At 30.3% G+C, this 23,839-nt stretch overlaps 2 protein-coding genes across 7 annotated transcripts in view; one reads left to right on the forward strand and one right to left on the reverse strand.

Moving 5' to 3' along the window:
• LOC145295980 (sorting nexin-29-like) overlaps positions 1 to 630 on the reverse strand; it is a 122,880-nt gene extending 122,250 nt beyond the window's left edge. The window contains exon 1 of one of the 5 annotated variants that reach the window (XM_080141923.1): positions 483 to 622. In XM_080141923.1, the coding sequence (XP_079998049.1) occupies positions 483 to 489 (7 nt within the window). In that variant the 5' untranslated portion in view covers positions 490 to 622. Of the gene's footprint in view, positions 1 to 482 lie in introns of all 5 variants that reach the window. The other 4 variants (XM_080141918.1, XM_080141919.1, XM_080141920.1 and 1 more) reach the window with 4 other exon arrangements.
• On the forward strand, positions 530 to 22,552 carry LOC145295983 (large ribosomal subunit protein uL16-like). Of its 2 annotated transcripts, none has more exons than XM_080141926.1 (6): positions 530 to 701; positions 854 to 883; positions 19,850 to 19,908; positions 21,201 to 21,447; positions 21,776 to 21,938; positions 22,347 to 22,552. In XM_080141926.1, the coding sequence occupies exons 2-6, from the start codon at positions 861 to 863 to the stop codon at positions 22,512 to 22,514; spliced, it is 660 nt and encodes a 219-aa protein (XP_079998052.1). In that variant the 5' UTR covers positions 530 to 701; positions 854 to 860; the 3' UTR covers positions 22,515 to 22,552. The 2 variants fall into 2 exon arrangements, with proteins under 2 accessions (XP_079998052.1, XP_079998053.1); XM_080141927.1 differs by having other exon boundaries at positions 696 to 756.
• The last annotated feature ends 1,287 nt before the right edge of the window (positions 22,553 to 23,839 follow it).

Here is a 23,839-nt window from a genome sequence, read left to right on the forward strand (position 1 = left end):
ATTAAAAAAATTTCTGTCAATAATGACTCAAGAAGACTCCGCCCCCCTCTAGTGCCAACTTTTTTCGAGCTAAATTAAAAAAAGATTTTTTTACATTAAAAAAAAAAATGGGTGCTAGTAGTGCACTTTGCACTTACTGATCCGCGCTATTTTTTTAAAATCGTATTTCCAAGTTTAATTAAAGTTTTATCTGTTTTTTTTTTTATTCAATTTTAATGAAGTATAGAATAGGTACAAAACACCTTCCCCTCCTCATGTTAAGAATGGCTTTTTAAATAATAACGTTATTATTTACGTCCGGATCACTCTCTGCATTAGTACCAAGAAATGTTTTTCTTTTTGATGGAAAAGGAGAACAACAACAATAATAATAATATTAGTTATAAGGGAAATGTTTTAATGAATTTCAGCGCAAACTAAATAAGACAAAAATTTCTAACGAATAAGCAATAATTAAAGTGCAAACAAAAAATCAAACGTACCTGTCATTGCTAGTGAAAAAACTGGCTAAAAAATGCCAAGATTTAGTGAGTCTGTAGCAAACATAAAAAAAACAGCAGCCGATATTACAAGGAGAGAGAGAGAATCACACGGCCAATGCCGACATTTTGCCTCATCCCCTGAATTCACGCTGGTCACGTGATTGTGACGTCAGTTCCGTTCTCGTCCAAATCCTTTTCCTTTTTGAGCTGACATCTTGAGTACGTATCGTTTTTTGTCTCTGTCAATATCAACTTTCATCCGTTTATTGTTAATGTAATTTTTCAATATTTACCAATGAACATTTGATTTTAAAAACATTAGTTTATCTATTGATTGGTTTTAAGTTATTAATTTTTGCTATTTCTTTTAGCTCAGCCATGGGTCGACGCCCGGCGAGATGGTAAGTTTTTTTTTTTTTGTATTTTTTATAACCTACACGTTGCTCGTGAATCTCATTTTACTCATTTTATCCTATGTTGGGTATGGCCAAATATCAGTATTAATTATACAATTTGTGAAGTCTAATATTTTTATTTAATCCTGGCGTTGTATTTCAATTCAAATTATAGGTTTTCGCTTCGCTAAAATGAAACATGTGCGTCGATATTTCTGTATCGAAGATGACGTCTTTTTCTTAATGCCTTCAGATTTTTGTACTGTTTATTCTTTAATTTTGGACTGATTTCGTTACAATTCGTCATATTTGCATTTTTGCTAAGAATGATGTTGAAAACTTTTTGGAAGCAACAAAATTCAATTAATACGTATGCAATTTTTTTTTTTTTTTTTTTTTTTTTTTTTTTAAATACCATTTTCAAGTTAAATCTAAATTTTTACGATATCTTATATTGAAGGAAAGTACGGAATAGTTCCAAAACACCCTCTCCACACTAAGAATTGGTTTCTAAATAGTAACTTGTTGAAAATCAACAATGCATGTATTCCGCATAAATACAATCTAAAGTTAGCTCATACTTTTAATTTTAGTTATTTTAAAAGTGAGTTTAAACGTTTCAAAACCACTTAAATTTACACGACAACCATGTTTTCTTAATCTACAACCGTGGGGACAAGATGGCTGTAAGATCTGTTTATTTCGGCATTCGAAAGTGCACGAGTATTGTTATATTGAAGTTTTTAGCTCTAATATTGCTGCTATTTAACCAAACCTGTTTAGTTTTATAATTTGGTTCAATTCAGTGACCAAACAATTATTAACCAGTATTGTCCCATTTGTTCTCATAAAAAAAAATACCCATCTCATTCACGTTTGTTAGTTCTAATGAAAGTGTGTTCATATAGACTTTTTTTCATAAAGTACATTTGTGCTGATCAGGATATCTTCATAATACGCTAGTAAAATTAATTTAATGTGTTTAATTTCAACCGTAGTGGAGGGGAAAATTACGATTCAGAAGTGTAGGCGACCCGGACCGGTGTCATTTAAAAAATGACTGATGTACGAATGTTCCGCTACCAAACCGGACTAACTAGTGTTTTAGTTTAAATTCGGTGGCAGCCAGGTTTTAAAGTTTTTTTTTTTTCCAAGTTTCTCACGCCTGTTGGCGGAGGATATGGAGTGTGTGTGTGTGTATTATATATATAATTTTTGTATTTATACAGTTTTAATCAAGACATTAAAAAATGAAAATATATAAAAAAAAAAAAAAAAAATTGTACGTATCCGTTATGAAATGAAGTTCTCCGAAAAAAAGTTTCACTTAATTTGATCAAGTAGTTTGTTTTTTTTTTTTGTTTTTTTTTTTTGTTTTTTTTTTTTGTTTTTTTTTTGGCTGTTAAAAAAAAAAAAAAGGTTATGATACCGAGCAAAAGGTCGGCGCTTTAAATTAAGTTATCTCCCCGTGGCGTGTTAAAAAAATCGAAGATGGCTACCTTCATTGCGCTCTCATGAAAACGGTTTTTTTTCCGCTAATAATAAAAACAAAATTACTTAATCAAATTAAGTGGAATTTTTTTCGGATAGTACAATATACCTTTTTTCGATATTTTCATTTTTTTTTTTGTACTCGTGCACTTATTGATCCGTGTCGTAACATGGGGAGGGGAACGTGTTTTGTACCTTCTCTACTTTAACCTTACAATTGAAAAAAAAAAAAAAAAACAACTTTGATTAAACTTGGAAATACGATTTAAAAAATAGCGCGGATCAGTAAGTGAGCACTTTTTTACGTAATGAAATCAATTGAAGTTTACGAGTTAAATTTTTTCAAACTTTAAAAATCTACCAATTTTCTATTGGTTCAATTACGATATTTTCAGGTTCAATGTGAATTTTTATGCTCTTTCCAATAAATCGAATATAATCTAGACAAGCGGGTTTTTACCCCCCCCTATTTTGAAATGTCTATTAAAAGGAAAATAATTTTCTCACCTCAAATTTATGTATCCCAAATTGAAGATAAAAAGATCAATAAATAAAATAAGCTTTCTTTTTTTTCTTAAGTTATTTGCAAATTTACCTGTAAAGTCCAGTTTAAACCTTTTTTTTTTTTTTTTTTTTTTTTTTTTTTGGCAAGACTAGTTTAGGTGGAAAAATAATCTCGAACCCTTTATCACATAAAAGGAACTAATTTCCCTAATCACCGGTACGTTACCATGTCAATAATATATAAACAATATTGGTATTTCAGAAGTTGTTTTTGAAAACAACTTTAAAAAAAAAAATCTATTTATATTGCTTTTAATTAAAGTAAAAAAGGTTTTCGTAGGTTACAATTATGGGTACTTGTGCAACAAAATAACTGTACAATGAAATTGTAAAATGTAGAAACAAAAAAAATTAAATAATAAAAAAAAAAAAAAAAGCAAAAACCTATCGTTCATTTTTTTTTTTTTTTTTTTTTTTTTTTTTTTTTTTTTTGAAATTGTTTTCTGTTTTCAAAATAAATACATATAAAACAAGTTTGTTTTTTTGTTAAATAATAGGAAACTTTTTTGTCTGGACTTTATTTATTTATTTATTTATTTATTTTTTCAATTTTTAACCTAAAAAAACATTGTCTATGTCTTAAATACGTAAAAGTTATTTTTTATTTTATTTATTTATTTTTTTTTTGCAACTCTTTGTCAAATAAATGAAGCTTAAAAAAGGGCAATAAAAATTATTGGGGGGCAAGAACAAGGCCTTTTTTTTTTATTTATTAGTGGAAGGAGGGTTTCGGCGTTCCTATTTGGTACAGTGACCAAGAAACCCACCTATTCGGCGGGGGTCGTATCCACCGAAGACCCAGACCACCACCGGTATCAAAAGTCTGCCGACGTTTTGTTTTCTGCGGTTAAAAACGGACTCGTCGATTTCTACCGTATGGCCTCCTGGGCCTCCAATCTGCCGGGGATTCCTAAGAAAATAGTCCCTGCATATATCACGCAGGAAATTTTTCCAATCCACAATTGTGTGGCAAGAACGTAACCCACATTCGCGATGGAGATTTTTTGTAGATGCCATCTCGAACGCCCATAAGTATATTATTTTTATTATACATGCGATGGTTAGTCGGGATTTTGAGAAGAAGGTTCCTATCCTAATGCAGGTCTATCGACGACATGTTACACTTCTACACCTCCAACCGTAAACGTCGGAAAGGCTTGTTCTCTTTGCAAGTACACAATCCTGGCCAAAAGTTTAGTGCAGCCTCTGGGGTCTGGAGCTGGTCCGCAAGGTTTATAATAATTATTATTTTGTGAGTTATCTTTAAAACAAAATTTTTTTTAACTCTCTTCAAATAAGCGTTTGTTGTGACACTCTTCCAATTGATAGCGAAATTCTCGTCTGCTTAATCGGCAACGCTCGGTTATGTCCTGCTGTTGACGTCATGCGCCGGAGAAAGCCGAGCAAATACTGAGTTACGTCTGGTTCGTTAAATGCACAAGTACCTAAATAAGTAAAAAGTTTAAACGTTTTAAAATAAATAAGTAAAAAGTTGGGCTTCTTTAAGTTGTTTTCAAAAACAACTTCTGAAATACCTATATTATTGACATGGTAACGTACCGGTGATTAGGGAAATTAGTTCCTTTTATGTGATAAAGGGCTCGAGATTATTTTTCCACCTAAACTAGTCTTGCCTTTTTTTTTTTTTTAACCACGTTGAATTTTATTTTAAGTGAAATCGTTATATTCAAAAGGGTTCGTATTACTGTACAGTGTACAGTAATACGAACCCTTTTGAATATAACGATCTGTACACATAGATTCGAAAAAGTTGTCAAAAAACAAATATATAACAAATAAATTTATCAAAGGCAAGATAAGTTACTTTTCTACCAAACTGGATATATTTTTCGTGTTTTTATTCAATGTAACGTTTATTCAGCTCGAAAACCATACAGTGTTTACCGATGTATTGGAACATTCAAGATGGCGTCTTATTCTCTCTTAACACGGTAAGTGTGGGAAAAGATGTTGTAAATAAAAAACCGGATAAAATACTGTTAAAAACTCGCTCAATATATGTTACCGTGACATAGGTTGACATATATTCGGCGGGTTTTTAATAGTATTTTGTATAGTTTTTTTATTTATAACACCTTTTCCCAAACTTACCGTGTTAAAGAGAGAATAAGACGCCATCTTGAATGTTCCAATACATCGGTATACACTGTATGGTTTTCGAGCTGAATAAACATGTTACATTGAATAAAAACACGAAAAATATATCCAGTTTGGTAGAAAAGTAACTTATTTTGCCTTTGGTAACATTTATTTGTTTTTTGACAACTTTTTCGAATCTGTAGTGTGTACAGTAATACAAACCCTAACTTACTTCGATAATATATATATACATTCCAAAAAATCACTTACCTATAAAAAATACTAATCAATGGGTACTTCATTGTTAAGAATTTACCCATATTTATATTCCATGTCCTTTTTAAATCAAATACTTTAAGCAAGGATTAAAAAAAAAACGCGACATCAGATGTTTTCAGTTGAAATAAAGGGAGATAAATGTCTGCTTTCCTTCGAGTTGCCATCTTCTGTGGCTTTTAGCGCCAGAATTAATGTCTTTCTATTGGATGCTGTAAACAAAAGTTAGTAAATATGGGCCACCTTAGCTGAAAAATGATCTCATTTCACTTATTAGTTAAAAAAAAAAAAAAAAAAAAAAACACTACCGATTTTTTAAATTTTTTTATTCTCTTAAAGAAATACATGAGTTTTTGATTTAATATATTTCTTTATGGAATGAATTTTTTTTTTTTTTTTTTAAATATAAAAAAAAAAAATTGTATGAAATAGAAAAAATTGTCGTAATCATACGAAATTTTCTGAACAAGATAAGGTTTCACTTAAAACATTCAACGTGTTTTTTTTTTTAAATTTGGACTTTACAGGTAAACTTGCAAATAACTTTTTTTTTTTTTTAATTAGCTTATTTTATTTATTGATCTTTTATCTTCAATTTGTGATATAAATTTGAGGTGAGAAAATTATTTTCCTTTTAATAGACATTTCAAAATGGGAGTGGGGGTGAATTTAAAAAAAAAAAAAAAAAGCCGCTTGTCTAGAATATTATATTCGGTTAATTGGAAAGAGCATAAAATTTCACATTGAACCTGAAAATATCTTAAAAATTGAACCAATAGAAAATTTGATTTTTAAAGTTTGAAAATTGAAAAAAATTTAACTCGTAAACTTCAATTGATTCTATTAGATACAAAAAAATGGCTGCATGAACGTGTGCAGGCACTTTGTAAACACTTTTTTAAAAAATAATTCTATTTTTTTAAACAACTTTAAGTTTGTTTTGGAGAACCCACTTTAAAAAGAAATTATGACTTTGTTATATTTTATTTGCATTTATTTGTGTTAGGGGTGTGAAAAATTCTGATACACCTAATACGTCGGTAAACACTGTTTTTCGAGCTGAATAAACCTGTTACATTAAATAAAAACACAAATTTATCCAGTTAAGTAGAAAAGTAACTTATCTTACCATTGATAACATTTATTTATATATTTGTTTTTAGACATTTTTTTTCGAGTGAGTACAGTAATACAAACCTTTTTTTTTTTTTTTTTCCCCAACTGTAATGTAAGAAATTATTTCTCACATCCCAAATTTTACTCCTTGCAGAAGCAAAAGAATCCACAAATACAAAAGCCATACCTTTCAAACTCAAAATTTATTCAAAAGTAACAGCAATGGAAGTTTATTGGTTCTGGTATTGTCCACTTGCAAAATGGTGGCCAGTTTTTGCCTTCATACGAATTTCGGAGTGTGTGTTCTTTGTTCCTCAAAAGGATCCATGTATATTCATGGAGGACTCTGGAATGTTGGCGCCTATAATTAGGCATAATGTGAGTCTCCGGAATCTAGTTGAATTGAGATAAGATCCAATATTTGGTAAATATAACCTGTAATTAGGATAATTTCAGCAATATAAAATTGTCTCTGTTTGTAGAGATGTGATCCTTTATTCACCAACAGTTTGGTGATACATGGAGAAATTGACGTAGATCCCTGCATTAGCAGTATCAGAATTTTTGTAGGAATTTTTGACACCCCTAACACGAAACTGCGAATACAATATAAAAATCTCGTAATTTCTCTGTTAAAAGTGGGTTATTTATTTTCTTTATGGATTATACTTCCAAAATAAACTATTACAGTTGTTTTAAAAGTAATAAAAATATTTTTTTTTTTTTTTAAACAGTAATGAATTTTCCGAACTCAATATTTTTCAATTTTTAAACTCAATATTTTTAAATTTTAAAAATCTATCAAAATTTTTCTATTGATTCTATTTTTACGATATTTTCAGGGTCAATGTGAAATTTTATGTTCTTTCCAATAAACCGAATATAATATTTTAGACAAACGTTTTTTTTTTAAATTCACGCCCCCCCCCCCCAAGTGTCACCCATTTTCAACTTTCTCTTAAAAAGTAAATAATTTATGGTTAATAGTTTTATATATCACAAATTGAAGAGAAAAGGTCAATAAATAATATATTCAAATTTAAAACAAAAAAAAAATCGCTTTTTTAGAAATTTACCTGTAAAGTCCGAAGTTTAAAACCTTATTTTATAAGAACACATTGTTTCTTTTTGTCTTTTTTTTTTTTTTTAATGAAACCTTGGTCCTTGCTCCTTTAATTGAAAAAAAAATTAGGGCTTGAATTACATTTTTCGAGGAGTTATAAGCTTAGAAAGATAGGGGGTCGAATAATTTACGCCTCATTTTGAAATGTCTATTAAAAAGTAAATAATTTATGGTTAATAGTTTTATATATCACAAATTGAAGAGAAAAGGTCAATAAATAATAAATTCAAATTTAAAACAAAAAAAAAATCGCTTTTTTAGAAATTTACCTGTAAAGTCCGAAGTTTAAAACCTTTTTAAAAAAAAAAAACACATTGTTTTGTTTTGTTTTTTTTTTAAATAAAACCTTGGTCCTTACTCCTTTAATTGAAAAAAAAAATTAGGGCTTGAATTACATTTTTCGAGGAGTTATAAGCTTGGAAAGATGGGGTGGAATTATTCACTATTTTCACGAAATTTCTGACACTGCTATCCCTGCATGTGGGAGCTGCTGGTTTCAAACCATCCCTTGCAGAGTTCCTGCGAGGATGCAAAATAAAAGCATGATACTAAAAAGAGGTGCCAAGCAAATCACCTGACTTATTCAAAATTAACCAGTGATGGCCGACCACTAAACTGCGTGGATGGCCTGAACAAAAAGAGGGCAAATGTAAATGGAATTTCACTAACACCTAGTTTTTAACATTACAAAAAATGAAAATGCGACGTTAGTTGTAGAGGAATTGTAAACAAAGTTGATAACAGTAATAATCCAAAATGTAGTCTTTACGTGACTATTAAGAGAATCGTTTTTCTAGGCACCACGAAAGCTGTGTGTAAAGCGTCGGCATTTTACACAATACTAATGTCATCATTTCGTGTTTACTATTTTCTGAGTCAATTTCTATGGATGAGCATTGTTCATCCGCGCAGGTAAATTAAAACTATTTGTAAAAGTGAGAAATTATCAGTAAATGGTTTAGTTTTTTTTTTTTTTTTTTTTTTTAATACATTAGGTCCATCTCCACAAATGTTAAAAACAGCTTTCGAATTACACCCATCAACCTTCCTATATTAAGAACGGATTTCGGAATAAACACCATCTTTGTGAGGGGGGGGGGTATTTGCCAAATGTAACTGATGTTGTCAGCATACCCACTCACAAATACTATTTAAAAAAGGGGGGGGGTTCAGCGCACTAAGATTTTTTGAAAACCAATAAGTTCTTTTTAAAAAAAATTGTGGAGGTGGACCTAAATGTAAATATTTACAAAACAGTTATCTGCACATATAAATTAAAAATGCTTGTGAAAGTGAGAAATGATTAATAAATGGTTTAGTTACTTTTCTTTTTAATATTCATAAAATAGGTGAGCCAACATAAGTAAATAAAATGCAAATGTTTGTAAAAGTGAGAAATTATCAATAAAGTGTTTAGTTACTAAGTGAACGTAAGTAAATAAAATGTTGCGTGTGCATGCGCTAGCCTTTTCTAAGGGAGCGACTATATTAAATATGCTGGTCGCCATGGAACTAAACGCCCAAGGAGTACTGTAACACTTTTTTCTATCGGATTTTCATAATTACATTGTAAGACAAATAGATTTTTTAATAAACTACAGACGAGAGTTAATAAAATAAAATTAAGGGTTTGTATTACTATACACATAGATTTGGAAAAGTTGTCAAAAAAAACAAATATTTAACAAATAAAAATGTTATCACAGGAAAGATAGTTACTTTCCTACCTAACTGGATAATTTTGTGTTTTTATTTAATGTAACATGTTTATTTAATTCTAAAAAGTGTTTACCAATGTATTGGAAAATTTAAAATGGCGCTGAACATGGTAAGTTTGGAAAAATGAGTTAAAAATATAAAAAAATACTGTTAGAAACTTGCTCAATATGTTACCGTGACATAGGCTGACATCTATTCGGTGGGTTTGTAACAGTATTTTGTATATTTTTTATTTTTTACTCATTTTCCCAAATTTACTGTGTTCAGCAGAGAATTCGGCACCATTTTAAATTTTCCAATACATTGGTAAACACTGTTTTTAAAGCTGAATAAAACATTTTACATTTAATAAAAATACAAAAATTATCCAGTAAGGTAGAAAAGTAACTTCTCTTGCCTTTGATAACATTTATTTGACAACTTTTTCGAATCTGTGTATAGTAATACAAACCCAAAATTAATTTTGTTTTCTGACCCTTATGTATCTAAAGATAGTGTTGCTTACAGACAGGCGTCCGTAATGTTGTGGAAAAAAGCGCCAGAAAATAAGAATCACCCTCTATCATTTTAAATAATTAAATCAAAACAAATTTTTTTAGGTCGATTTTGTATTTGTAATTTTTATTATCTTAGGAGTCATATTCTATTATGAATATATTTTTTAAATATTGGAAACTTGTTATAAAAAAATTTCTTTAAACTTCATATCGTAATATTTGAATTTAATATCATCTAAAGCTTTTTAAAAATAATTTTTAGATTTTTTTTTATGTCCAATTTTATTTACAACTTTAAGGTAAATGAAATAACGGGATTTTATAAATATATAAAAATAACTTAATTATTTGGTCTTTTCAGCTTTAAAAAAAAAAGTTGGAATTTATCGACCTACATTTTTAGTTTTCGAAACCTGAAATATGGGGGAGGGGGGGGTAATGGGGAAAAAAAACAAATAGAATTACAACAGGTTCACTTTTTAAACTTCAACGTAAGTTTTATTAAAGCAAAAAGATCCCTATTGCAAAAGATGCGTCATTCTTCAGCTATCTGCCGCTATTGGCTGGTAACGTCCCCGAAGAGATAATAGTTCGTCTTCAATAAAAACTTTCACTGATGAAGAACTGCACAGGTTGAAGTGTTGAGATATCTTCCAAGTTGCATACTGCCAGTCAGGTGGTGCCTCTAGGAGTCCTCTATTGATTCAGTCCAACGGCAGACTGACAGGTCAAACAGATCTTAATTTCGTCCTTGACAGACATTAATTTGTAATGAAGAAATTCAATAGATTCAGAGCACAAAGCGTGCAAGAATATAATTCGCCCAACATAAGGGCATTGGTGTCTGCAAATGATATTTCTTTCGCCTCACATTTGGGCATTAAAACATTTCATAGTAATTTTGAGGCTTTGAGCCGCGAGTGAAAATTCGATGTCCATTCAAGCTTGCGTCTTGTTGAATTCTGGCAATCTGGAAGGATAGTTTTGGCGCCAAGAACATCCTCGACAGTTAGTAATAACATGCAATCTGATTGGTTCAAACAAATCCGTGGATGGACAAACCGTCCAATAAAGACCCTGCTTATTTCTGCAGAATTTCTTAAAATATATTTAATGAAGCCTACTTTTATTATGTAAGTTTATTTAATGAATAAAGCTAGATTTTTAAAACATGAGTGTCTAAACTTCACTGCATAGACCGTTGTTCTAAAGCGTTGATAATGTAAACACGATTTGTCTCGCATTTATCATTATGCTGTAAAAAATTTTTTTTTTAAATATTAGACATTTGGGGTTTGTAAATGGTAAAAAAAGTTAGGATAATATTAAATTAATTACATTGTGTTACATATTAAATTAGTTTAATATTTGTTACATACAGTGGGGGTTAAAACTGGTGTGCGTTGGACGTACCTATTGTTTTCAAGATTTACGACACTAAAACCAACAATATTTTCATCAGATGAAAACATTTAAAAAGCTGTGGCAACTTTTTTCTACATTTTTTTACCAATATTTTTTTATTAAAAAGTAAATGTTAAGGCTAACAAATGTTATCAAAGGCAAAATTAGTTACTTTTCTACTGAACTGGATAAGTTTTTAGTGTTTTTATTTAATGTAAAATGTTTTCAGTTCAAAAATGAGTAATGCTGAAGACTGCTTTCACGAGATCGGCATCGTTTTGTAAGTGTGGCCCTTCCGACAACATATCAAAAAATTGGCTAAAAATATTAATTCCTTCACCCTCAACTGGGCACTTTTTAGCCAATATTTTCAAAAATCATCCTCTCTTTTCGATTGACTAGCCTTTGCCACTTCTGATTTGGCGATGGACGCAATGGCAAAGATGTCACTTTTTTTTTTTTTTTTTTTTTCTCAACACACCTCGAAACACTCGGGCACTCATGCTAGTTAGAAAGAAAAGAAAATGGTGTTAGAAACCCATAGACACTGCCAAACGAATGTGAAGAATTGTGAAAAAGGAGTGCATTATTCCATGACGTCAGACTTCTGTTAAACTATGGAAAAGCAGAAGTGACTTGACGATTTTTTTAAAACCTTGTTTATCTTCAAACTGCAATTGATAATTAATCTTTGTTATAATTTTGTTAGGTTTTAAGATTTACAGTTTAATGATTAATATTATAAACATTTGTATATTAAATATGAAATACGGTTTTACTGAATGTTCATTTGCTTAACTAAGCCTTCCATATTTTGTTCGTTAAAGCGACAAACAAAATATGAGGGTTTGTGCAATAATATTTTAAAGTCGATTTTAATCGGGAAATAACTGACAAGAGCCATGTTTATATTAAAACTTAATATTTAAAAAAAAAAATTTAAACAATTAAAAATCTATGTAATGGAACATTTTAATCGTTTTAATCTTATAAAAATTAATGTTTGTTTTTCTTGGCAATTCAACTGATTATAGTATATATTAATTTGAAAAAATGCTATTTAAAAAAAAAACATTAAATTTATATCATTTTTTTAATTGCAACTTCAAGGTAAATTTTTGTTCAATACAGGTATTTAAATTTTAAAGTTTTATTTGAACTCTTATGTTTCATAATTAGAAATTTTGATAGATTTAAATATTTTGGTCAAATTTTGAAAAAATTAATATGGGGAGGGGACACATACTAAAAAATATTTCCCCTCGTATATTTTATGGAAACTGCATTTTATATGTAATTTCATTCTAAAATGGATAAGTATCGAAAATTTCACAAAAATCTGACCATTAGTTGATTTTTGCTAGATTTCTTAAACACAGGTATGTTTTCACGTTCGGAATGCTTACATGGGAACATTATTTTAAAGTGCCAATTATGTAAACACGATTAGTCTCTCAATTTCATTATTTTCGTATGATGAAAAAATTAAAAAATAATTATTACTAGTTTATTTTGCCCTTTTAAATGGTACAAAAGTTATATTGATAATAATTTATAATAGTTACATCGTTTTACATATAGGGAGGGGGTTAATTCAGATGACTTTAGGAGGTGCCTAGAAACTCACCCAGTAACATTTATTGGGTATCTTTTTCATCATAATATGCTAGTAAAATTAATTTAGTATGTTTCATTTCAAACATAGAGGAGGAGAAAATAGCGATTCAAAAGTATAGGTGACCAAGACCTGTGTTGGTTAAATATCACTGATGTACGAATGTTCTGCTCACCAAACCGGACAAACTTCCTGTTTCAGTTTAAATTTGATGGCAGCCATGTCTTAGTGTTTTTTTTTTCTGTTTTTTTTTTTCATGTGAAATAATAGGTTTGTAAATCAAGGCTAAAACTATATGTCTGACAACAAATACTCAATTTGTTAAAGGTGGTCATCCAGCACACTTTTACCAATGAACCCCCTTCCCCCCCTTCTAAATTCCTTGTACAGACGGTACTCTTCAATATCCTCCCACCCCCAAAAAATAAATTGTAAAAGTCGAAAACGAGGCACAGTTGACTTGACTTGTAAGCGACAATGATTAAAAGAAAACCTTTAAAAAATATTTGTTTATCTATCGATATAAAAATGACCGTGAATGTTTTTTGAGATTTAAAATTCTATTTAAAAATAGGAACGGTTTTATTCTGTTTTTCATGATAAAATTCAGGAAGTGACTTTTCCAGGGCATTCAATATCAACTGACTTGATAAACAAAAACAACTTGATGAACTCCAAACATCTGAATATTTCCTGGTTTTACATTTTTTAAAAATTTATCTTTTTAATAGAATAACGTATCTTTTCTGGTATTATACTTATTCTCATTCAGTAAAGGAGAAATATCAGCAGGTGTATCATATATTTTTTTGTAGGAATTTTTGACACCTAACATGAAACTGCGAATAAAATATAAAAAACTCGTAATTTCTCTTTTAAAAGTGGGTTGTTTATTTTCTTTATGGATTATACTTCCAAAATAAACCATTAAAGTTGTTTTAAAAGTAATAGAAATATTTTTTATTTTTTAAAAACAGTAATGAATTTTACGAACTCAATATTTTTCAATTTTTAAACTTTAAAAATCTATCAGAATTTTTCTATTGATTCTATTTTTACGATATTTTTAGGGTCAATGTGAAACTTTATGCTCTTTCCAATAAACCGAATATAATATTTTAGACAAATGTTTTTTTTTTTTTTTTTTTAATTCATTTAAACTCCGCCCCCTCCCCCAATTTTCAAGTGTCTATTAAAAAGTAAATAATTACTCACCAAAGTTTTATGTATCACAAATTGAAGGGAAAAGGTCAATAAATAATATATTCAAATTTAAAACAAAAAAAAGTAGTGTTTTTTAGAAATTTACCTGTAAAGTTTGAAGTTTAAAACCTTTTTTATTTAAAACCACGTTTTTTTTTTTTTTTTTTTTATATGAAAACCTTGGTCCTTAGTCCTTTAATTGAAAAAAAAATTAGTTCTTGAATTACATTTTTTCGAGTAGTTATAAGCTTGGAAAGACAGGGGGTCGAATAATTCACGCCTCCCATTTAGAAATGTCTATTAAAAAGTAAATAATTAATTTACTCACCAAAGTGTTATATATCACAAATTGAAGAGAAAAGGTCAATAAATAATATATTCAAATTTAAAACAAAAAAAAAAGTAGTGTTTTTTAGAAATTTACCTCTAAAGTCCAAAGTTTAAAACCTTTTTTAAAAAAAAACACTTTTTTGTTTTGTTTTTTAATGAAACCTTGGTCTTTGCCCCGTTAATTGAAAAAAAAAAAAAAAAAAATTAGGGCTTGAATTACATTTTTCGAGTAGTTATAAGCTTGGAAAGACGGGGTGGAATTATTCACTATTTTTCACGAAATCTCTGACACACCTACTACAGCAGTTAAAAAAAATTTTTTTTTTTTTTTTTTTTTACTCAATCCAAAGTGCTTTTTATTTTTTATTCTTTTTTCTGTTTCAACAGCCTTTAAAAATAAAGAAAGCATTAATTTGAAATTTTAGAGTAAGAGATCACTTTCATATATAAATTAATGTAAAATAAGCATCCATGCTAGGAAAGTGACCCCACCCCCTCTAAAATTTTCATTGTTTAATGCCTTTATTCCTGATTTTTAAGGCCGTTGAATCGTAATAGCATTTAAAAAAAAAAAGTAGGTTTTGAATTTCTTAGGGGTGAACGGCTGTTTTACAATTTGTGCTGGCAGACAACTCTCTTAAAAAAAAAAAAAATTGTGCGTCAAATTTTTTTTTTTTTTAATGTAACAAAGTTGATAACATTTAATACAAAATGTAGTCTGTACACGACTATTAAGAAAATCGTTTGTTTTCATAATGTTTTCATTAAATGAAAACATTAAAATTATCTGTGACAACCTTTTTGTACATTTTTTTCACAACTATTTTTTTTTTTTTTTTTTAATTAAAGAGTAAATATCACGGTAAAGTTTTAAAAAAATTTAGTCTAAAGAATGAAACTTTTAAAGCTACGGCAACTTTTTTTTTTTTTTTTTTTTTTATTGTAATAAAGCTTAAATTATAACACCGTCTAGTTTTTAACATTACGAAAATGAAAATGCGATAAGTTGTAGAGGAATTTTATTTTTTATTAAAACAAAATTGCAATTATTTGTTAAAAACTAGATGTTGTTAATATAAGCTTTGTTTAGTAAAAGCTGCTGCAGCATTTTCATGTTTCTAAGAAGTTTTGTTTTTAAAGAATTGCAATTTCCTATCATTGCATTTTTGCGATATTAAAGACTAATGTTTAAAAAAACCTTACCATAGCATTTGCTTTTTTAATTAAAAAAAAAACGTAAAAAATGTAAAGTTGCCACAGCTTTTTTTAAATGTTTTCATCTAATGAAAATATTGTTGGTTTTAATGTCATAAATTATATGAAAACAAATAGTTCTCATAGTCGTGTAAAGACTACGTTTTGTGTTATCAACTTTGTCACATTAAAAAAATAGTTGCAGCTTTCCTTTTTTTTAATGTTTTGATTTAATAATTATCAATTTGAGCGTCCTAAATTATGGGATAAAAAATAATGAACAAATTTCTAAGTTGTCTCCCTCAGCACAATGACAAATTGTAAAACAGTGTCCGTGAATGCACGTATACTGAAATTATAAGTTTCAAAATAATTACAATTAAAAAATATAACTTATCAATTAATACTTTTGTTTTAATGAGTTCTCGATCCAAGGGATATAACTCTAATCGATAATTTTGACAAAACTGACTTATCCTAAATAACCTACTTCTGGTTCAAGTATGGCTGTCTTGTGAAAACTTAGCACTTCTGTCATTAGGAAAACTTTTAGTTTCAGTTTGGAGAGATCGCATCAAGGGGATTGCAATTTCATGATTGACATGTCAACTTGAAATAAAACATTATTTGAACATATCGAATGTAAAAATTCCTTGTTAAAAAAAAAAAAAAAAAAAAAGAGAAGGCTTCGGTTTGTCTTCAACTCCACATTGGATCCTACTAACCACCCCCTCCCTGACTTTCCTTTGTGGACAGACGCCACGCTAGACGATCTGAAAATCACCCCCATCTTGGGTGCATGCTATCATAAAAAACCTTGACACTTCAAAAGCATGTGGACCTGATCTCATCTTGGCTATGCTAGTAAAAAAAATGCTCCGCCGAAGTAGCTCCAATTCTCTACAAACTTTACAACAAATGCCTTAACGAATCTGGCTTTCCTGACTGCTGGAAAACTGCTTCTGTGGTATCAGTTTTCAAGAATTCTGGCAAAAGAACTGACCCATTAAATTATCACCCCATTCAGACTCCTCCCACTTTTCGTCAAAATATTTGAGTCCATATTTAACCAAGCTCTAGTCCATCACCTTACAGATGCTAAACTTCTGACCGACCAACAATATTGATTTAGGCAAACCCGTTTCACAGCAGATATCCTAACTAATCTCTGAACATATATACCATTCACTGGACAAAGTAGGGGAGGGGAGAGCGGTAGATCTAGATATATCTAAGGCTTTTGACAGGGTATGGCATGAAGGTCTTAGGAAAATCAGATCATATGGTATCACTGGTAGAATACTTAACATAATTAAATCCTTCTTAGATAAGAGAAAAATCCAGGTTGTCCTCGATGCTTGTACATCTAAACAATATATAAATTCGGGAGTGCCTCAGAGGTCTACCTTTGGACCTTTATTATTCCTAATATTCATAAATGACCTCCCTGACAAAATTGCCTGTGAGATGGGTATATATGCTGATGCCACCACGCTCTATAACAGGCATGAGGGGAAAACAAATGAACACATATCTAAGGAAATGGCAGAAACACTAGAGTAAGACCTCCAATCTGTAGTAGAATGGGGACAAAAATGGATGGTCACATTCAATGCTGCCAAGACTATTTTTGTTTCCTTCAATAATTACAAGAAATCTTCTCTACCACCAATAGCAATGCCCAAAGATTCATTATCTGAAAATACTTATTTTAAACTCTTCGACCTAACATCAGGACCGCTGCGAAGAAGGTAGGCTCTCTCTACCGTGCTAGAAAGCTACTAACACCCGAAAGTATCCTGTACCTCTGAGGCCACCATTCGCCCATATATGGAGTATTGTCATATTTGGGCTGGTACATGTGCTACTAGTCTCTTACAAAGTTCAAAAGAGTCGCCAACCTAATAGGTCCTGAACTGTCATCTAAGCTGCAGCCTCTGTCCCACCGACAAAATCTTGCATCCCTCTGCTTGTTCTATAAGTACTTTAATGGTGAATGCTCTGACGAACTGCAAGCACTTGTGCTCCCACGACATAAATACCCTCGACAAACTCGACAAGCAGCTAAATCCCACCCCTACACAGTGAGATCCCTAAACAGAGAGCTTTCTACTCCAGTAGTTTCTTCCTTAGAACCGCTAGACTTTATAATTCCATTCCGGCTCCCTGCTTCCTCAACTGTACTAACATGCAGAAGTTCAAAAGTAATGTGAACCGACATCTTACTGTCCAACTCCCTACATAGTACACAGTAGCTTGTCCCTGATAGTAGCCCCCTACACCAAAGTGGCAATGTACCTTGTTTGGGTTGAAAATGTAATTAAAAAAAAAAAAAAATTTTTTTTAAATTCTGTTCAAATTTTGATATTTATATTTTACTAGTGAGGGGTACCCAGCGTTGCCCGGATGTTTGGAGGTGTGTGTGGAAACTCCGGGGGTGGAGGGGGGGGGTTAAAAAAAAAAGTATGAGGATCGAACCCGAACCCTCGAGGCAAAGTTGTAAATTAAAGTGTGAAAAAAAAAAAAAACGTGCGACGTTAACCATTGCCCCACCGTGACATGCTAACGGAAACGCGTTTGAGTTTATTTAATTACTTGGATTTAGCAGGTGCCCGTTTTAATGAATTAATGAGGTCAAGTTTGACTGCGGGATTTCATTTACTGCTGAACGCTTCTTCCCCCCCCCCCCAGATGTTATAGGAAAAAGACTAACCCACATGGAGCAAGCGACAAATGTTGAATATTTATCTTCCCGAAATTGAGCAAATTAAATAGACAGGCGAGCTTTGTTAACTGAGATATTACGATTTATATGTGATATAAAAAGTTTTAAAAAGTTGTGGAGCGAGCGACTGCTTCTCTGAAAAATGCCTTTTGTAGACACACAGAAAAAGTGAACATACATACATACATTTTCGCTTTTATATTTATAGATGTCAGAACTTTGACTTATAAAAACTGAAGTTTTTTAATAAATTTGTTTAAAAAAACAAATGCGCACTCCATTAATGACTGCTCATAAACTATAAATTTTACCGTGTACATTTTCGCAACATTTTATTTTCTGTAAAAAAAAAACAAAAACAAATTTAAAATTTCTATTTTCTTTATTTTAATTCAATGAATGTTACAATCTTTTCATATTATTGTTTGTCAGTCATAAAATTGCATTGTCGAATGTGAGTTCTCTCAACTGAAACATAGTTCTCCTATGACAATAATGCACAAATGTCAAAACTTGAATTATGCTGGCATACATTTGTTTTGCACTTGTGCATTACTGTTATTTTGGACACTTTATAAATGAAACAATTTTAAATGGTCATTGGAATAGATTTTTTTTTTTTTTTTTTTTTTTTTTTTAATTCTTAATACAAAATTTAAAATGTTAATGTTTTATTTTGTTATTTTATTACTTAAGTGTAATTTTTTATTTACTAAAAAGTTACTTTCAGGTAGGCGTCTTGATTTATCTCTCCTTAACAGGTTCAAATAGCAGTAATGTACAAGTGACCCCCTCCCCCTTTTTTTTTTAATATAAATTATTAGTAAATGAGAAACATTTTCAAGTAAAAATTCTATTTAGTATAGCACGCTTTCTTGAATATGTATACATGCTGAATTCTTTACTTTTAAGTTTTTATGATTTTTTAAGAGGATTACGTTCACTAATTAACAAAAATGAAAACTGTTTGTCTACTGTACACAAGCTTTCATCACATTTAGATCCTAAACTGGTTTAACCATAGATTTTTAACTAGAAATGGTTTATTTAAAAATTATAATCATTTTTATTGCATTCTGTTCATGATGGCGATTTTATTTACAGAATAACCTTTCATCTATTTCATAAATTAAGTGAATGAGTGATTTTGTTTTTCGCTTCAGAAACTTCAATTTTTTTTTTTTTTTTTTTTTAAAGATTAGCATGTTTTAGAATAAAGAGTTTATTCCATTAAAATAATTTTCCCATTCAACTTGCTTCACTATTGTTATAGTCTTGAAGTATATACACTGGGAAAAAGCAATTCAGTTTTGTGGGAAATAATTTTCTACACCTTTTTGTGTGTAGAAAGTTTGCATGAAGCTGATACAATTGATTTATGATTTTTATGAAAATATATGAAATAGGTTATCTATTTTTAAATGAATTTAAGTTTTCTTTTTTTTTTTTTTTAATCATAACCTTTGTACCAGGATCTAAGAAAAAAAATATCATTGGATTTTATTTTATGTTCAAAATGACCCACAACTTTATTTTAGGCAAACATAATTTTGCCATATTTCTTTTCAAATTTCTATTCAAAATATTTTTAAATTTTGATTTTCTTTATTTTCAGTTATCGTTATTGTAAAAACAAGCCATACCCCAAGTCTCGTTTCTGCAGAGGTGTACCAGGTAAGAAGCTGGAAAAAATATTTGATTTGTATACATCAAATCTTTTTTACTTTCTTGTATTTAGATTTGTCTGATACCCACAATGTGACGATGAAGAGCAGATGAAATAGAACATTTTCATTTAAATAATTTTAGTTATTAATTATCTACAGGATGTTACTCAATTTGATATTTTCTTCAAAGGAAGGAAAATCCAGTATCTTGGTTAATAAATTTATATTCTCAACAAAATACATCTCTTAGAGGATCTTGTTCAGAGTACAGCTTACTTAAAGAAACTAACCTGAGCCACCTCCACGGCCTCCAAGTAGCATCTGAAGCATGCTTTCTTCACTGTGTCCTTTAAAAGATGTTTAAACACCACTTTTATCCTGGCAATCAGTCTATCCTTGCCAGCAGTATATTGCCTAATGTCAGACTGTTAAAGTTGTGGAAGTTCTGACAGCTATTTGGTTTTCCTCGAGAGAAGGTTTGACATGGAGGGAAAACTTGCGCAGGTGGCAGCATCTTGTGCAAGTTTTCCCTCCATATCATTTGACAAGGTGGACAGCAACTCTAAGCCATATGAATTGGTGCCACAGTTTTTACTGGAAACATCCGAAGACATTAGCTTTTTTTTTTTTTTATGGTTACCTCTATTAAAAATGTTTTAAATAGTTTTGAAAGGATATCAAATGTTTCAACAACCAAAAGTTCAGTTTCTAAATTGGATTTTTTATAATCTGATTTACTAATTTCATAATTTAATAGTGAATAATTTATATTTAATTTTAATCTGATTTTGATTCTAGCAAATGTTGGGATCATGTAGATTAAATGATTAACAATTTCCTTGATCTAAAATGCCATGGTGTATTTTTCATTTAAATAAACGATTGTTGCTATTCCTTTCTCAGTAAAATATGAAAAAAAAAAACAAAAACAAACTTGCTTGATTGTCTTAATGGGAACTCATGGTTCTTCTAAGCCCCCCTTTTTTGTCCATTTCCAATTTTGTTTACTAGTGTGTAACAGTGTTACAGAATGCTAAAATCACTCCTTGGTAAAATGAACCTTTTCTCGTAAATTTTATGCAGACATTCAGCAATGAATTGAGCATAAATATGTAAAAAGTAACAAACTACAACTGTCATAAACTGTTTGAGTATGATGCAAATAGCTTATTTCAATATATAGAATAAGTTTCATTGTAATTATTTCCCCTTGCTAGAAAATAGCATTTCTCATTTTTGATTAAACAAAACCGGATAACATGAACTTCTGACAATTAAATGTTTTATCTTATTTTTCAGATCCCAAAATCCGTATTTTTGATCTTGGTCGCAAAAAGGCTCGAGTTGATGAGTTTCCCCTCTGTATCCACTTGGTATCTGATGAGTTTGAACAGATCTCATCAGAGGCCTTAGAGGCTGGCCGTATCTGTGCCAACAAATACTTGGTGAAGCATTGCGGAAAAGATGCTTTCCACTTGCGTATCCGCTTGCATCCCTTCCATGTCATTCGAATCAACAAAATGTTGTCGTGTGCTGGAGCTGATAGGTAAGATATTGAATACAGGAGCCATTTTATTATTTTAACAATGAACCATAAAATTGAGTATCAAAGAACTTTTTTCAAATGACTACTGCTTTTCTACTTCATAACGAGCATTTTTACTTGTAGAAAATTTCGATGCCCATTTTTAACATGAATCCCTTTATTTCATTTTTGCATAAGAATGTAATCATTTTAAAGTTTTGTAAACTGTAAAAAAATTGTTTTTACATAAACTTTGTAGGGCACAGCATTTTTCATTTGGTCTATTGGAACTAGTTTATTGTTCTTAGAAATCATTTGAATGAATTAAGATGTTTATTTATCTTTGCAGGCTCCAAACTGGAATGCGTGGTGCATTTGGTAAACCACAAGGCACTGTTGCTCGTGTACATATTGGTCAGGTGATCATGTCTGTGAGAGCCAAAGAGATGCACGAAACCATGATTGTGGAAGCTTTGAGGAGAGCCAAATTTAAGTTCCCTGGCAGACAAAAGGTAAAGAAAATTATTTTTATTTTAAACCGTTACATAATCTTGTAAATTTTTCTAGTTGATATATACTGTTTTGTAGGGGGGGGGGGTCATAGTTTTGTGTTCTGTCAAAGCATTAAGAACCAATTGCTATTAATTTTTATGGTCTATTCACACCACTCTCTTAATCATTCTCATCAGTCAATAAATTTTACTGATTTCCACAAACATTTGTTTTCAGTTTTTTTTTTCACCTGAAAATCTGTTGATTACATAAGCTAAGATGTAAAACAGAAAACAACACATTTTTGTCTCAATTATGAAAAATTTAATTTCACTTCAAATTGTAGTTTTAAATTTAAAATCCTTTTAATCTCAATTTTTAAATGGTTTTCATTTTTCATTTTTTTAAATTTTTTTTCCTGTGTATAGATTGTCATCTCTAAGAAGTGGGGATTCACCAAATGGGACCGTGAAAACTATGGTCCTATGAGGACAGCTGGTACACTAATCCCTGATGGTGTTAGCGTACAATACAAGCCTGAACATGGACCTCTCAAGTTCTGGAAACGCCGTATGGCAGCTATGCATGATGTATAAGCACATAGAAAATAAAAACTGAGGTTTTTTTTCCTGGATATTTGAGTTTTTTTTTTTTTTTTTTTTTTTTTTGTAAATACAATATATGAACGTGTGTATGTCTGTGTACATTTTTTCCTATGCAATAACTCAATTTTCAGTCTACAGACTCGAAATTTGATATACAGGGTACTGAGATTTGGGGAAATCTTTAATCCATTTTCGGCCAGAAATTTAGCTGTTAAGGGGTCAAAGTTCAACAATATGACCTTTGAGAACTCTACCAAACTCTTCAATTTTTGGTCTAAACACTTGGAATTTTAGAGATAGGTTCCTTGGACATTGATCTAACTTAATAACTTGATTTTAGCCCAAAACAAATGTTATGGGGTCAAAGTTTAAAAAAAGTGACTTTTTTTTTTTTTTTCTTTCTTGTGCTCAACACACCTCCAAACACCCGACCAATGCCGAGCTGAAATGCTAGTATTAACTATATCTGCATATATAAAGTTAGATTTGTTAAGGGTAATACTGAGTTATTTAGTTTTATGCAACAGGACTTTGTTAAAATTCAGACCTGAGGAATCAAATAATATTCCAAAATTTCAATTTGAAGTATTTTAAATAATTGTTTGTGGGGACAATTTCTACATTTAAAAATTATTTTCTCTATCTCTTTTCTAAAAGTCACTTTGTGTGTTCCTTCCTTATAGGTTCCGAAATGGCTGAGCTTATCTTTTGCAAATTTTACACAAAGGTAATTTATGTCTGGCCGTGTTCTTAGATATGTTTCGTACAGAATTCAGCCAATAAATATCAAATCGAAAAAATCCCATCCTAAAAGTAGCCTTGTAAATGGGTAAATATTTTACATCGGCGAAGGGAGATAATAAAATTGTTACATATAGGGGTTTCATTGAGAGAGATGCTTATTAGAAGTGATGCTTAGAAAGACTCCGAGAGAGAGATGTTGTAGAAGGAGACTTAGAGAGATTGTTCATGTTATTACGATTGTCGTCGTTTCTGTTATGAAGCGATTCATATATATTAAAACTGTTCTTTACTTAGACTAGTAGATGTGTTGCTATGTGAAGCTCTTGGAGTGAGGAGATAGCATTCACTGTTCAGACATTGTGTAGACATGATGTAGATTCTCATTGTGGATATGAGAAGTCGAGATGTGTATAAAAAGACATTTTATAACACAAATATATAATACAATTTTCACTTTACCTTTTTGTAAGAATCATAAGACAAGACGAACTTTACAAAACACATGATGAATTTATTTCTTCACGACCGGCCGTGATTTCCATCATCAAGAATTCAACTTCACATTTTAGTTT

Source organism: Euprymna scolopes, chromosome 16 (genome assembly GCF_053919585.1).
Source record: "Euprymna scolopes isolate OS-2025 chromosome 16, ASM5391958v1, whole genome shotgun sequence".
In the NCBI taxonomy this organism is placed as follows: domain Eukaryota; kingdom Metazoa; phylum Mollusca; class Cephalopoda; order Sepiida; family Sepiolidae; genus Euprymna; species Euprymna scolopes.

What these genes read in the sequence shown, in the direction of transcription:
- LOC145295983 (XM_080141926.1), top strand. Translation starts at nt 861, where the DNA reads ATGGGTCGACGCCCGGCGAGATG. An exon ending in GGTCGACGCCCGGCGAGATG is followed by an intron (nt 884 to 19,849) that starts GTAAGTTTTTTT and finishes CTTTATTTTCAG; the next exon opens with TTATCGTTATTGTAAAAACA. An exon ending in TCGTGTGCTGGAGCTGATAG is followed by an intron (nt 21,448 to 21,775) that starts GTAAGATATTGA and finishes TTATCTTTGCAG; the next exon opens with GCTCCAAACTGGAATGCGTG.